Source organism: Lissotriton helveticus, chromosome 5_1 (genome assembly GCF_964261635.1).
Source record: "Lissotriton helveticus chromosome 5_1, aLisHel1.1, whole genome shotgun sequence".
NCBI lineage: Eukaryota > Metazoa > Chordata > Amphibia > Caudata > Salamandridae > Lissotriton > Lissotriton helveticus.
This window is the reverse complement of record NC_136065.1, coordinates 457,562,304-457,576,943: the sequence shown is the minus strand read 5'-3', so window position 1 is coordinate 457,576,943 and position 14,640 is coordinate 457,562,304. Positions and strand designations below refer to the sequence as shown.

The 14,640-nt window shown below is 44.2% G+C and overlaps 1 protein-coding gene across 2 annotated transcripts in view; it reads right to left on the bottom strand.

Annotated features, from left to right (window-relative positions):
- Positions 1 to 14,640, bottom strand: part of WDFY4 (WDFY family member 4) — a 1,018,342-nt gene that overhangs the window by 695,741 nt on the left and 307,961 nt on the right. For both annotated transcript variants that reach the window (XM_078642707.1, XM_078642708.1), the window contains one exon: positions 5,021 to 5,114. In XM_078642707.1, coding sequence (XP_078498833.1) covers positions 5,021 to 5,114 — 94 coding nt within the window. The remainder of the gene's footprint in view (positions 1 to 5,020; positions 5,115 to 14,640) is intronic.

Sequence of the window (14,640 nt, the reverse complement as noted above, 5' to 3'; positions counted from 1 at the left end):
CATCCCCTGCCAGAGAAAGTGGTGATAAACTTTGTCCTGGCTCTCCCTAACTCTGACGGTGGCTATTAGGTTCACGTTCTCCAGGTGTCAGTTTAGGAATATTCTCTGACATCATACAGAGCAGATCAGTATCCCTTTGTGATCCATGATATGTGCTTAAGACTGAGGCACAACCGTTCTGTTTCCTTAGTGTTACTGCTCAGCTCTTGGGATTGAAGGCCATGATGGTAGACATGATAATCACTCACTTTGTGAAAAATAAATCGCCCGCCCTAGACTAGTGACTGGGGAAGCGCAGGGGACCTCATGCCATCCAACATCTTTGCAATGTCCTATTATACAGAACATTCCTATTGTATCTAGTCCCATTCACTCAGAAGGGAAGAAAGAACCAACAAGTCTCCTTAATTAAGGCTTCATTGAACATGGAGTGGACCCTCCATTATGATAATCTCAATGTGGAGGTGCCCGAGAAAAATACAAGTAACATTTGCTTCTGTGTAGACATGCTTTGTACAATGCACTGAGTCAACAGGAAAGAAACACACCCAGGGACATATCAATGAGAAGGAGCATAGGCAAACAAGCTGGATCACTTCAAAGACTTTACGTGAATCAAGTCTACAACAATGTTGTCTACCTATTAGTGATCGTACAGGAGAAGAGGCTGAACACTGATATTTTGTCTGCAATGCAATTTTTCAAGAAACTACCAAGAAGTTCTAATATGAAGGGGCTTCAACGACAGAAACAATATTCTTATGGTTGGGAAGAGTGTTGAGAAACAGCCTCGCACTGGTCTGTCACTAGCTACGCTTAACCCTGAAAAGTTCATCTTTAGGGAACCTGAACTGAATTTCTTTAGACACATACATTTAGAAAGATGTAACCCAAAAATTAAAGATGGCAACTCTGATCGAAACCAACCTGATGAAAGCCTTTCTTTTAGTTAAGGCCTGTATTTTTTTTCTCTTTTGAGCTCTCCTCCCACCCCTATCCACACACCCCTTCCACTTCTGTTACTTTTTCCTTCTTTAAAAAGAACCCTCTCCCTTGCCTTCCATGTCTCTTGTGAAACTCCCCATCCCATTTCACTCCCTTTTTTCCAATCCCTTTACTCCCCCTTATGCTTTACTCCTACTTTACAATCATATTAAACCTACTGTCACTTTACTCCAATGTTATTACTAATCCCTTATTATCCCTTATTACCTCTCCCATTTTACTCTTTTTTTTTTACATTTACCATCTCCCCTTCCTTGTCCACGCCCCCTCCATCCTCTTTCTTACTTCTTTGTCTTGCTTCCTTTTAAAATTAACATTTACCTTTTCCACCAAAAGATTATATTTTAATGGAGGGGGTGTTTCATAATTAAAAATTTTCCCTAAAATGCAGTTACATCAGACTCTTTTCATCGGGATGAAATTCATCAAAATGGCAGATCACCGTCCAGTTTCTGCCTGAATTACATTAAAAGTTATGCTATACCAAGCACCCTACTCAGGAAAAACACCAGACAGACACCAGATGTACTGGGCCTCTCAATGTCAGAGAGGATTTTAAGGGATCGGGGAGGTTATTACAGAAAGAAGTCGCATGATGCATTTGACACAGATATGCCTTTGCTCCTAGGATAATTGAAGACATTCAAGATGAACAATGGACCCCCTTCGAAGGATATGTGTTTTAATCGTATGTTGCATTTCTATAGCACCAAAGTAGCCAAAAGGCATAATAGCGCTGTGCAGAGTCAGAGACAAGCATAAAGTCAATGTTCTCATCAACAACGAGTAAGCCATAAGACAATAACTTACATCCATGTCGACTCAGGTAAATTAGAATGCAGAACGCTTAATATTTCCGCTAAAGGGAATGGTTAAAAGAGTTGGATTTATCATGCTATCACCCAACTTAGTGCTGTGTCAAGTATTAAGTGGCTATCGGCCACATGCATCAAACGATTTTGGAGTCGCAAACGGTGCGAATCGGAAAATTCGGCCGTTTGCGATTCCAAAATCTCTTTTTGGTATGCATGAAACAATTTTTTTTAAAAAGCAATTTTTTGCATTTCCTAAACATGCGATTGCATTTAGGGAATCGCATTTGTGCGATTCCTTAAATGCAATGCATGAATTTTTTTTAAAATGCGAATTCGGAAATGGGAGGTGCAAATTAACACGAGGTTGACCCTCGTGTTAATTTGCGAAATCTTTCAAAAATGCTCTAAAAAGACCCCCCTCAGCACCCTTGAAATGCATCAACAACTTGTCATTCGCAAAATAAAGTTCGCAAAAAGCTAATGCCTTTCCATTGATTCCTATTGGCCTCTAGGCCCATAGGAATCAATGTAATGCCATTCCTTAATTGCGATTCGCAATTAAGGAATCGCAAATACAGAAAATTAAGAAATCGTAAAAACATTTCAGATTTCTTGATGCATAGGATTTTGCAATTCCTAAAATGCGATTCTTTAATTTTCGCAATTTAGGAATTGCAAAATCCTACAATGATGCATGTGGCCGTATATGTTGGACCAGTTAATATTCCCGAGTACTGAGTGTTGGATGGTTGCAGAGAATGTTTCAAAAAATATTTCCTAAATGTCATACAGAATATAACGTGTATTAAATGGGCAAAATAAAGTGATATATGGACAAAGAGCATCATATTCGTATAACTTTGAGAGGCCTAGATGTAATTACGCTGGTTTGCAATCATCATTCATGAGAGCCACACCCCTAGGATGTTCCCTGCCCAACACCCACTTCTTACGTTGTTCCCTGGAAATTTAACCCCATTGTCCGGCCTCATTCAGTGAGCCTGCCCTTCTCCAGTCAACTCCCAGTAACTCTAGCTCCCCAGGCAAAGATCTAGGCCCTGCACCATTCCCCTACAAAACAGCGTTCTGTTTTTTCAGTCTGAAGGTGTTTTACCCTTCATTGGCAGAAAGTCCTGCAGATGGAAAACTGACCAGTTGTGCTGGTGAGAGACGGTAGTCAGTACTTTGAAAAATTCAGAAAACTTCAGTAAGCTCTGTCCACACAAATACTACCAGTTCTCCTCAAGTTACTGGCAAACATTTCAGGCTCACCCACTATCTAGGATCACTCTTTTGTATATCAATGGCCTGGACCCTAAGCCCGCCCGTACTTCACTCACTCTTGTCCCACAGTCTAGGAAAAGTCATCAAACCTTTTAGCTCAGGCAGCTTTTCCAATAGATTATGGAGAAAAACCTGAAAATTGCCAAGCAAGGAAAAAGGCAACTCCTTGTGTGCAGCTCTTTTTCAAATGTTTGGCTTGGATCAGGAATATGCACAGTAGATCTGGTGCAAGCCAACCTCTCATCACTCACTGTTGGATGCTAGGATTCAATTTGCTTGATTGGTTACTACCAATGCTCTGAACATTTTTAGTCTGATTGTCAGTGGGCTTCTGTAACAACTTCTCCGATTTGGATATGATCTGGAGTTTACGTCCAGCAATATCAAGACTCCTGCCAAGTGGTCGATCACCTGCATGGACCTGTGGTTTCTCTTGGATGACAAGGCCCAAGCTTTGTGCTGTGTGTCTCCTTGACACTACAGACCTGGTACTGTCAGCCACCTGCTGCTGAGAGTGCTCCTTAGGAGGACACGGACCAGCAAGCCCCAGGAGAACAGAGGAGCTGCAGAGAATGATTTGAAGAATGATTTGAAGCACTGCACAGACCCTTGATTAGTGGTGGCAAACAGCCATAGCAACAGCAATAAAGTGCAAGAGATCTGAACCCAAGAACAGAGACCACATTCATTCTTAGTGCCCCTAGCCTGAAACTAGGATAACACCTTTGTCGGTCACAAGTACATGTAAAAGATGTTGGGGCCACAGTAGTGGTCCAGTCTGACTGCTGTCAGCTGTGCCAACGTTCAGAAACCAACCACCCTCTTATCTAGATTCAGAACACATAGGCTAGACATCAAAGACAGTGTGAGTCTTTTGCACATCCAAGTCTGAAATACAATACCAACTTCTATTATCCTTCACTAGTGAGACTAGTATTTAGACCTATGACAGTGGCTCCTGTGTGGCTATCATCTACAAAACAAGTGCTAATATACTAGACTTAAGAAGCCTTTAACCATCTCCAGGAGAGAGCACAGGCATCCCTCTGTCTAGAACCAGAGTAAGGGCCAGATGCACAACCTGCCAAATAGCGCCTCACAAATTGCGTCGCATTTGCGACTCGCAATTTGCGGGGCGCTATTTGCATGTACAACAGTGTGTTTAACACTGTTTGCAATTCCCAATGAGCCTCTCGCAATTTGCGAGCCCATTGGTAATGTCAGGCCCTCCCAGGGATGGTGGCCTGCTGGGCTCAGCAGACCACCAAGTCTGGGACTGTGTTTAAATAAAGCAGTTTTTTTTTAAATGCAGCCAGTTTTCCTTAAATGAAAATGGGATGCATTTAAAAAAAAAAATCAAACGTTTTTGTTTCGTTTTTTTAAAGGGCAGACAGTAGTCCCTGGTACCACTGCCTGCCCTTTAAAAATAATATTGCATGCATTTGCAAAAGTGAAGGGGTTCCCTTGGGGACCCCTTCCCATTTGCGAATGCATTACCACCCACTTGAAGTAGGTGACAATATGCAAGTGTTTTGCAACCGCAATTGCGGTCGCAAAACATTGGTACATAGCTTTGCGCTCGCTATTATGAAGGGAACGCCCCTTCCTAGTAGCAAGTCTCAAAACAGTATTTTGCAATTCGTAATTTATTTGCAACTCGAAAAATACTGTTTGTACATGGGCCCATGCTTTTTAGTGTGCGCAAACGGGTCTAGGACCGGTTTGCGCGTGCTAAAAACCATTGAACATCTGGCCCCTGGTCTCTAACCGAATGGACGTTCTCTGTAATTAGTTTTGAAAGCCCCTTTTGTGTTTTCCAATTATTGCATGTCTATCAAATGTGTGATCCTAAAAAGTAACGAAGTGTGATCCTAAGAAGTGACAAAGGATAAAAAAGCTGTAATTCTTTATTTTACCTGAGGGTGCTGTTCGCTGTACATGTTCGGAAGAAGTCTCACTAATGCACACACTGCCCCAGGGTGCACAATTTCAGGATCCGCCAGGTGTGACCTAGAGTACATTAAGAAGATAAAAAGAAATGGTGTGAGAATTTTAAAGAAAAGTAGTTAAACCACTGAAGTGGTTAATTTCTATAATGGTTACATTAATCCAAAACGTATTGTGTGCCAAAGTACTTGCTGCTAAAGAAACACCGGGAAGTCATAAGAAAGATCAAAAACAATGGAACACATTGCAGTGTGCAATACCTCACCTGCCAGTAGAAGGATAGCAGCCTTAGTCCAGGCGTGGTCAGACTGCCAACTAGTGCTCAAGACTAGCTTGAGCAAGTAGAATCACTATGCTGCCAGGACCATCATCAACAGGATCAAAGCCCCAGACATTCAGGGTCTAGCATGTCATTGGGCGATCTCAGAAGAGAGTGGTGACTGCAGTTGTCCTGTGTGGTACTTCCTGGTGTTTGTAAGGCCCACCTTGGAACATCCACAATGACCATCACACAGAGATCTGCTTACACTGCAGCACAAGATGACACCTCATAGTACCCCTAAGACACCAACGAAACCCTAATCCGATGACAACTTTGAAAGTTCAAGTGACATTCATAGAAGTTGTAATATTTTAACACCATGCGCGCTACGCTTTTTCCCGCTGTGCGCTGACTTTTGCGAAAACCCGCGGTTCATGACGAGCTCAGCTCGTCATGAGCGTACGAGAGGCGTAACTCATGAGCGTCGAAGGGGTTAATCATTTTAATGAGATGGTATGCATTCCAGCATGGATACATAAGTACAGCTCTTCTGATATAACACCACTCTTTATATGATACCTCTATGAGACATCCCTGTCACGTATCTTGCAATACTCACCCCAGTTTGAGAGTGAAGACTCAGGAAGAGTTTATACAAATCAATACATTATTGACAATAAAATGTGAGTTTGGCCGTGTTTTTTTGTCCAGATCATTTGAATTGCAGAAGTGGTGGGAAGGCTGGGGCCAAACACAGGGTAGGAGAAATTATCACACTGAATGAACGGCAATATGCAGGCAGGGGTATTGCGTTAAAGATATGTATGAGCAGTTAAAGTAGTGATCAGTGGTAATAATTAGATATCACTAGCCTTTATGGTTTTCGGGTTATGACACCATACAATTTCACAATACCATTTCGTGATATAATTAGGCCTTGGCGAATTCTCGCAAAATTTGTGAATTTTTCAAGTTCTTATGTGTAACACATTTCATGCGATTTTGACCCTCATGACACTGAGTGCAAGAGAGAGAAAAACATACAAATCGGAAAGACGGAGGAAGAGAAAGGAGGCAAGACTGTCACAAAGCGAGACAGCAGGACCATGCTTAAATCTGGTAGTGGATTAAAGAGGCATGAACTGGATTTAAGATTACCAGTCTTGCTATTCGGCGCACTGACATTTAATTGAAGCAGCGGTGGGGTTCTGAGTGGGGCACCAGCACTTTTTCTTTTACAAATTAAGCACTGGGGGCATGAGTTTTGAATCCCAGGTAAACGCTTGTATCCGATTTTCATCCCAAACATAGACAATTGCATTTTGTGAAAAGTCGTGGATTTCATAAACAAATATGTTTTTGTCAACTCCTAGACATAACAAAGATGGCGGCTACTGGCTATCAAACATATGGTATTATTTTAGCTGGTAAAGGAGGATGGTTCAAAACCCATATTATCACTCAGGTCTACAACGTCTGAATTCAGTTGCTCATTGCATTACTACTACATTACATAGATACAAAGTACCATGAGGTGACAGACATTATTTTGCAAATCAGTGGCAGAGTTACAATTCACCTGCTACCATGTGTTCACAGACAGCAGAGGGTTGTCCGCTGCTCTGGCTATGATCAATCTTCTACAAAATGAGGTTTGCCCTGATAATCCTACTGCATCTGGGCAAGGAATATTCTCTAGAAACTAACAGAGATGCAGAGGAACGGATACACAAATGGTTCTATAGGGGAAAAAAATACTAGTCCCTATCCATGAGTCCTAAATCTCCACAATCTTATTTCTTTTGATATTCATCCAATACCAACTCCAAAAATGGTTGTCAAAACATGTATTTTATCTATTTTGTACCACAAAACACATAAAGACAAAAATACATACATATGAAATAGCCAATCCTTCTTACCCATTATATTTACATACGGATGCAAAAGAAACGTAATTCAAGAAAAGCAATTCGAAAAAGAAAGAGGTAGTCTCTTACACATTCGAGGGGATACATCAACCCTCCATTTAGTATAAAGAACTTGTAAACAAACTTTTATGCATTAATCATAATCTGTCGGACTCCTCCATGATGTAGGGTCAATGTGTTCCGGCCCATTCATTTGGGCTTCATCAGTACAGGGGAGACAAGAAATGGTGATACTAAGGAAAGTTAATAACCAATTGTAACCGAAATCCAAGGACCTTCAAAATGCAATAATGCCAGGGGGAGGGGCTCCTCTTGGGGTCCTCCTTATAGTCATTGTTGTTGTGACGACAAACGTAGCGCAGCAAACAAAACTAGCGTAATTGGTCCGCTGCTATTGGGTCCCGTATGTAAAGGTTGTGCACTCAAGGACATATCTAAATGCTGCTTGTTCTGCCCCGCGTAGTCAATCAATGACTTCTGCGGTGAAAAGCTGCTCAGAAAGCGGCGTGAAATCTGATCACATGGTCGGGCGGACCAATTACACTGATCTTAGGAGTGCCTTTTGGAAATAAAAAAAACTGGATGACTCTAAATGGTTTTGCTGTAAGAGCAGCACCACTGTGATTCTAGTGCTAGCCAATATTTCTTGTATCTCATTACTTAGGTGTCGGTCATTGCAGCTGGATCAATTAAAAGTCCTGTGCTTAATTTGAGCCTGTGGTTTCTGGTGCTTGGCACCATCTCTTAATTCTCAACAAAGTCACAGTATGACAGTCGGCCATATGGTGGTGCTGCTCGGCTATTTTTGAAATGGGCAGAGCAACAGTTGTTTAAACATTCAATATACATTAAAAAATAAAAAATAAGTGACACCCACACGATTCTTCTAACTTTGGGTCGCCTGGAGAAATCTGGTGGCTAGTAGGTGTGTTGGCACTTTCTTTGGCAGAGCTGGCAGGGGCAATGGTAGTGCAGGGTGCAGTGGCTTCCTGAGAATGGTCCTGGCACTTAATTATTTTTTTTTATTTTTATTTTTTACAAATTAAGCACTGCATGAGTCCCAGTTGAGAATGCATGCAATTTGAACCCACTCTTGATTTTCAGCTGTACTTTGACACACATGTAAGGTCAGATAACGCCCATCGACAATCCCTGTAAAAAACCTGCCCAATGTTAACAATAGAACATGGCCTATATTCAATACCGGTGTTAAATGGGTCATGAACGCCACAAGGCAACCCAAGTTGACAGCGTGGTTTACCTTGTGAAGTTCATGACCCATTTGACACCGGTGTTGAATATTCCCCTGATGAAGGGCTCCGATGAGCCCGAAATGCATTAGGATCAATGAGCTGAAATATAATTCCTGCTTCATTTGAAGATGTACATTTTCGAGACCATGTGAAAATATACGTACAAAGATGAATTTAGGAAATAGTATAAATTCAATCTCTGCAATCAACTTGCCTAACGTTTTGAGTAAATTGGACTACTCCAGTCATTGAATATAAAACAGAGCACTGAGGTCACGCCACCCCTAGGGTGGAGCTTGCCATATACTTTATCGACGCTCTTGGATCAGTGCCCTATAGCTGAAATGCAAACATTACGCTGTTGAATTTGGAATATCAAGATTGGAACTTTACTTCTCTTAGACAAGGTGTGCATGAACCATCACTCTGCAAGAATAGAACATTGTCGCCTGCACATACAGGCATAGGTGATATGCAGGATTCAATGCTGTATTGCCACATAAACTCACAGGGAAAAAAACGTACTCAAAATTTCAGTTACTATAAAACAAGGTTATTGGCACTGTTTTAGGTTTGAAGAAAAATGACCTTGTGAAATATCAGCTGGCTTGGATAACCAAGTAAGATCGGATCCAACAGAGGATCCACTGTTGGAACAAAGAACATAGAGTGAACATCAATCATTTCTCCCACATTAGCCAGTAGTTAGTGTAAGTTCATAAATGATCCCGATCCCAGGACGTCACTCTCCCCGGCAGCTCCGTGGTGGCCTGCTTCGCCTGGAAGCCTGCCAGCACACCCTTGCAGGGTTCAAGGCCTCCCTGCTCCCGGTTCCTGGTTCCTTTGGCTAAGTGGTTCCCCGCTGCTTCTCTCCGTAGATCATTTTTGTAATATTTTTGTTGCGCACTGTTGTCTGCCATAGTCTAGATGCATTTACTTTACCTTTCTGTGCCCGTGCTGCTTTGCCTCCCGATTACTTCTGAGCCCCTTTTTCCCCACCGTTGCCCTTCTCTGCCGCTGCCGCTGCCCCTCCCCTTCCGCCCTGCTCCTGCCTCCCAGCTTACCGTCCCTCCCCTACAAATGACGATCGCTGCACGGTCATGCAGCAGATGCGCGCAGCGGGCGTGCGCAGCGGGCGCGCCTAAGGCAAGCCTGTCTGCACCCGTCCGTGCCTGGACCGCGCCCAGCTCCAGAACCCCTGGCCCCCACGACACCTGTATCCGCTACGATGCCAGCACCCTCCGCGCACTCAACACCGGACGATCACACACCTGCTTCCTGGCCACCCCGAAGCGCACCCAAGGACCCTTCACCTGCCGGAGCTGCAGCTTCACCAGCCTCCGAGCCACCAAACCGCCCACTGAGAAAGGATGCAACCACCTCAGATGCATTTTACTCAACACCCGCTCCACCAGGAAACACTCCATCTAACTTTTCGACTCCACCTCCCCCTCACCTTCCTGACGGAGACCTGAAATGAACCCCTCCTCGGCACCCCGCATAGCCATCCATGCCGGCTACAATATCACCCGCAGAGACTGCACCAATGGAACAGGAGGAGGAATCGCCATCGTCCACAGGAATTCCCTCAGAGTCTCGACCAGCACCGCCGACACCCTCAGCACCGCCGAACACCTGCACTTCCAGATCCACAATGACCCCAACACCACCCTCATTGGAACCCTCTTCTACAGACCCCCCGGACCACGGCCACAGTTCAGCGACGCCATCACCGACTTAGTCAGTACACACGCCCTCGCCTCCAAAGACTAATTCTCCTCGGGGACCTGAACTTCCACCTCACAAACAACAACGACACCAACTCCCCCACCTTGATCGACAAACTCGCCAACCTTGGACTCAGCTCGTCACAACACCCAACCACTCTGCCCGCCACACGCTTGACCTCATCTTCTCCGCAAGCTCCCACGTCTGCTTCAGCCACACCACCAAACTCCCCTGGACCAACCATCGCTGCAGCCACTTCACCTTCCGTAAACCCACCACGCACCACCGCACTCTACAGATCCCTCGCTGATGCTGGAGCAAAGTCACCAAAGACCAGTTAAACACCACCCTCGCCCAAAGTCCACCCTTCAACCCCACCGATCCAGAAACCGCCGCCCGCAACCTCAGACAATGGATCAACGACTGTGCCAACACCCTCCCCCTGCTCAAGAAACCCTCCAACAGACACACCAACAGGAAAGCCAGTTGGTTCATCCCGGACCTCCAGGCCTCCAAGCACACATGCCGAAAACTGGAGAAGAAATGGCACCGCGAACAGACACAGGACAGCTACGCAGCCCACAAGAACGCCATCCCAAGACACCATCACCTCATCAGATCCGCCAAAAGGGCCTCCTTCAAAGACCACCTAAACAACAATGTACACAACAGCAAAGAGCTCTTCAACATTGTGAAGGTGCTCTCCAACCCCAGCTCCAACACCAACGACATCCCACCTTTGCAAGACCTATGCAACGCCCTCGCCACCTTCTTCCATCGCAACATTGCCGACATCCACGACAGCTTCAGCACCCTGACCACCCCGAAAATCACTGAGACCTCCGTCCTCACGGCCGACATCATCACCAACCCCCTGCTCACCTGGACCAACATAAAGGATGACGACACTATCAAAATCATGAACACCATCCACTCCGGCTCTCCATGCCCACACAACATCTTCAACAAAGCCAGCGCCACCATTGCACCCCATCTCCGCAAGGCCATCAACATCTCCTTTGAGACTGCAAACTTCCCAGAGAGCTGGAAGCACGCAGAGATCAACGCCTTACTCAAAAACCCAAGGCTGATCCCAAGGACCTCCAGAACTTCCGTCCCATCTCCCTGCTTCCGTTCCCGGCGAAGGTCATCGAGAAGACCTTCAACAGACAACTGACCTGCTACCTCGAGGAGACCAGCATCCTGGACCCGTCCCATTCCGGGTTCCGCAGCAACCACAGCACCGAAACTGCCCTCATCGCCGTCACCGATGACATCAGGATCCTACTGGACAACGGAGAAACCGGGGCCCTCATCCTCTTGGACCTGTCAGCCGCCTTCGACACTGTCTCCCACAGCACCCTTGTGTGTTCCCACTTATTATCAGGAGTGTCTTGCATATTAGCGGTCCACATGGCATTTGATTTAAATATTATGTCCTGACAGCCCGCTCTCTGCGATCTTTATTGCTGTATTTGTTTGTTGTTGCCGCGTGTTCCATAAGACTTTTATTATTAACATCTTTTCTGGTTGCTGGATATTCGGCCTTTCGATCTGGCGGTAATCAGTCTTGATTAGACAGGTTTTTTGTGGTAGCGTTTTGTTTTTGGATGGCAGGGCCCCTGTGTTTATTTTGGTGACCTGTCGGTTTGCCGTTTCCCTCCTCCTCCTGTCTTTGTTGACGGACTTTGTTGGAGCCCGTCTTGTTGTGGGGAGGGATCGCATGTGCTCGTTGTTATATCAGTGAGTACTGATTATGGCTTATCTTTGCTGTTAAATGCGCTGGGCTTTTGATTTTAATGTTTTAAACTCTTGCTCGGCAAATCCTCCCTTCAAAGATGGCGCGGTTTTGTTTTGAGGCTTGGTCCTACTACTATCGCAGTGACCAGGAACTTGGGTGTCAGTCTGTTCTCTATTTCAGTGACTGGTAGCACATGTGTGAGTTGTTCCACGCTAGTATCGCGTGTATTTTGGGTATTTAAATTGGGATTCCGGCCACACCAGATTTTGGCCAGACTATTCTGAGGATGCGACGTGCTGTGATTGATGGGGTTCTCCGCGTGTATTTATTTAAAGGTGAGGAGTCTCCTAGTGCTAAGTAAAATGGCTCACCTTACGTGACTATCGGGTTGGTGGCCCTCGTTAGTGGGTAATTAGCATGTTATGTATATGTTAGCTTTTTGTCGTGGCGCGTAACGAGAGAGCAGTAACACTGGTCTGAGGAGTACACAGTGTATTTACCGTACAGCCCCCGTAACTTTAGTAGGTTCCGAGACCTGTGCTAATTTTTTATCTGGTACTGGTTAAGAGGACTTCCTACTGTCTTGATGTTGCACAGTACCTCATTAATAACGACATAGCAGTTGGGTAACAATAGAGGGCACCTTTGCAGTGTGAAATATGTCTTTGGCATATGTTCATGAGTGTATATTAATATGGGGATCTTGTGTTGCCTCATTTTTTTACAGCCAGTTATAGACTGAAGTATACAATATTTGGCAAGATAGGAGGAGGAAGCCCTAGGGATGTCATGGAAAGACTTTAGGTAACAGCAGAGTTTTATTTTTTGAAACATTTGCCAGAGACAGAGAGTTCGATCACAGCTAGTAGAGCTTGTGCTGACATTACAAATTGTCTATATAGTCTCACAAACATGTCATGTCACTTAGATAGGAAAGATTGTTATGTATACGTTTATGTGGCTGACCAGGTATGCTCGCCTGTTAGCCTTTGTTCAGGAGGAACAGATACACTAAGTTGTTTTTTCTCTTTACCGCTATATCTTGGGTTGACCATATGTACATTACCCTCTTAGGGATATTTGATTACCTATGTGGCGTGGATACCTGATATCCTGCGCATGAATACCACCTCAGATGTGCTTGGACCGGCGGTATATGCACTGTGATAAAAGAATCTCAAACAGGTTGGTGAGGTGTGAAAAGCACTATACCATATTAATATATGACCTGGAAAGTTATGAAATCCGCTTTCTTTCTTCTTTTTCTTGTTTGTATACAAGAAAAATGTTTTTGGGAGCTTCTACAGACATCTCTAAACGACGTCATATGGTATTGAGTCGCGTAAGGTGAGATACTGGTTGTCGTATGCGGCTCTTTTGTAGTCTACAATAGGGGAACCCTATGTCTCCTTTCTGATGTGATGGGAGTTTGAACTCGCATAGCTATGTTTAATTTGAAGGTTTACTTCATGGGACCATTGCATATTGGATGGGTCGCCATGTATTTGATCTGATCTACTGAGATGTAGACAACATCTCTATGTGTATTCTGCCCTCATAGGTACTGAGAGTGTTCCTTGCTGACAGCGGTTTGAGGAGTGTCCAGTCTTCTGACATTAAATCTTTGCAACATCTGGTTGTTCTGAAATAGAGGATTGTGATACAGTTCTTGCAGTAAGTATGGACACAGGAGTTGGCCGTAGACAAAAGCTGTATTGTTTGAATTTCTTTTATGTTGGGTGCACATGGGAGTGTGTCTGCATGTATCTGTTTGGTGGTGGTTTGTGTAAAATCACTGGTTGTCTTTTGTATGAGTCTCATGTGGGCCCTGAGTAGGTAGGGGCCTATTGGTTTATGTTACATGGTTGTATACAATTGTTGAACTTTTTGAACAGATAACGTCAAAGCAAAGAATATTGTGCCTTCATGTCTGTAGAAGGTGGTCCTTTCTGTTATAAAATTTGCTTGTACATTTTCTCTGAGCATTCCGCTCCTAAATATTTCTTTACACCTTTTCAGGTTTGATTTCTGTCTTTTTCCCCGGTTGGAGTGGCCCTTGAGTGGGCATTATATCTGGCAGGTCCTGATGAAGGTGGCACTCTAGCATCTTTCAGCCCCCGAAATGCGTCGACCACTGCCCTGAAAACATCCTGCCATTTGCAGTTCTTGTCTTTGGTCATCCCAATTTCATTACAAGTTTTTAATTTAGAGTTTGTTAAAATTATTAGCGCAATGATAATTGTTTTAGCTTTTTTAATATCTTACTGTGAGTAACCCCACTCTTATCCGTACAGCATTAGGAGTTTAGATATATCGCTTTTACAGTGTAAGTATTATTTGTTTGATTTGAATAAGGTTTATTTTCACCTTTAGACTCATTGTGCTCGGGTTACCAACCTCCAATTTACGTAGGTTGGCTTCCGCTTTATTTTCACTTGCTCGCAATGTATTTCATAATTATTTGAGCCCTTTCGAGTTCGCGCGGGTTCCCCCTTTTATGTTCACACGCGTTTAAAGCAAACACGCACTGACCCGTTTTATGTAGTTCGACGTGTGCCTTATTGAGAATCCCATCGTTATTGAATCTTTCTCTAACGCTGTGGAGCGAGGCTTCATGAGCGCTTCCCGAAGCTTGAGCTTCAAGATTAAGAAGGTTTTGAGAAATGACCCTTAG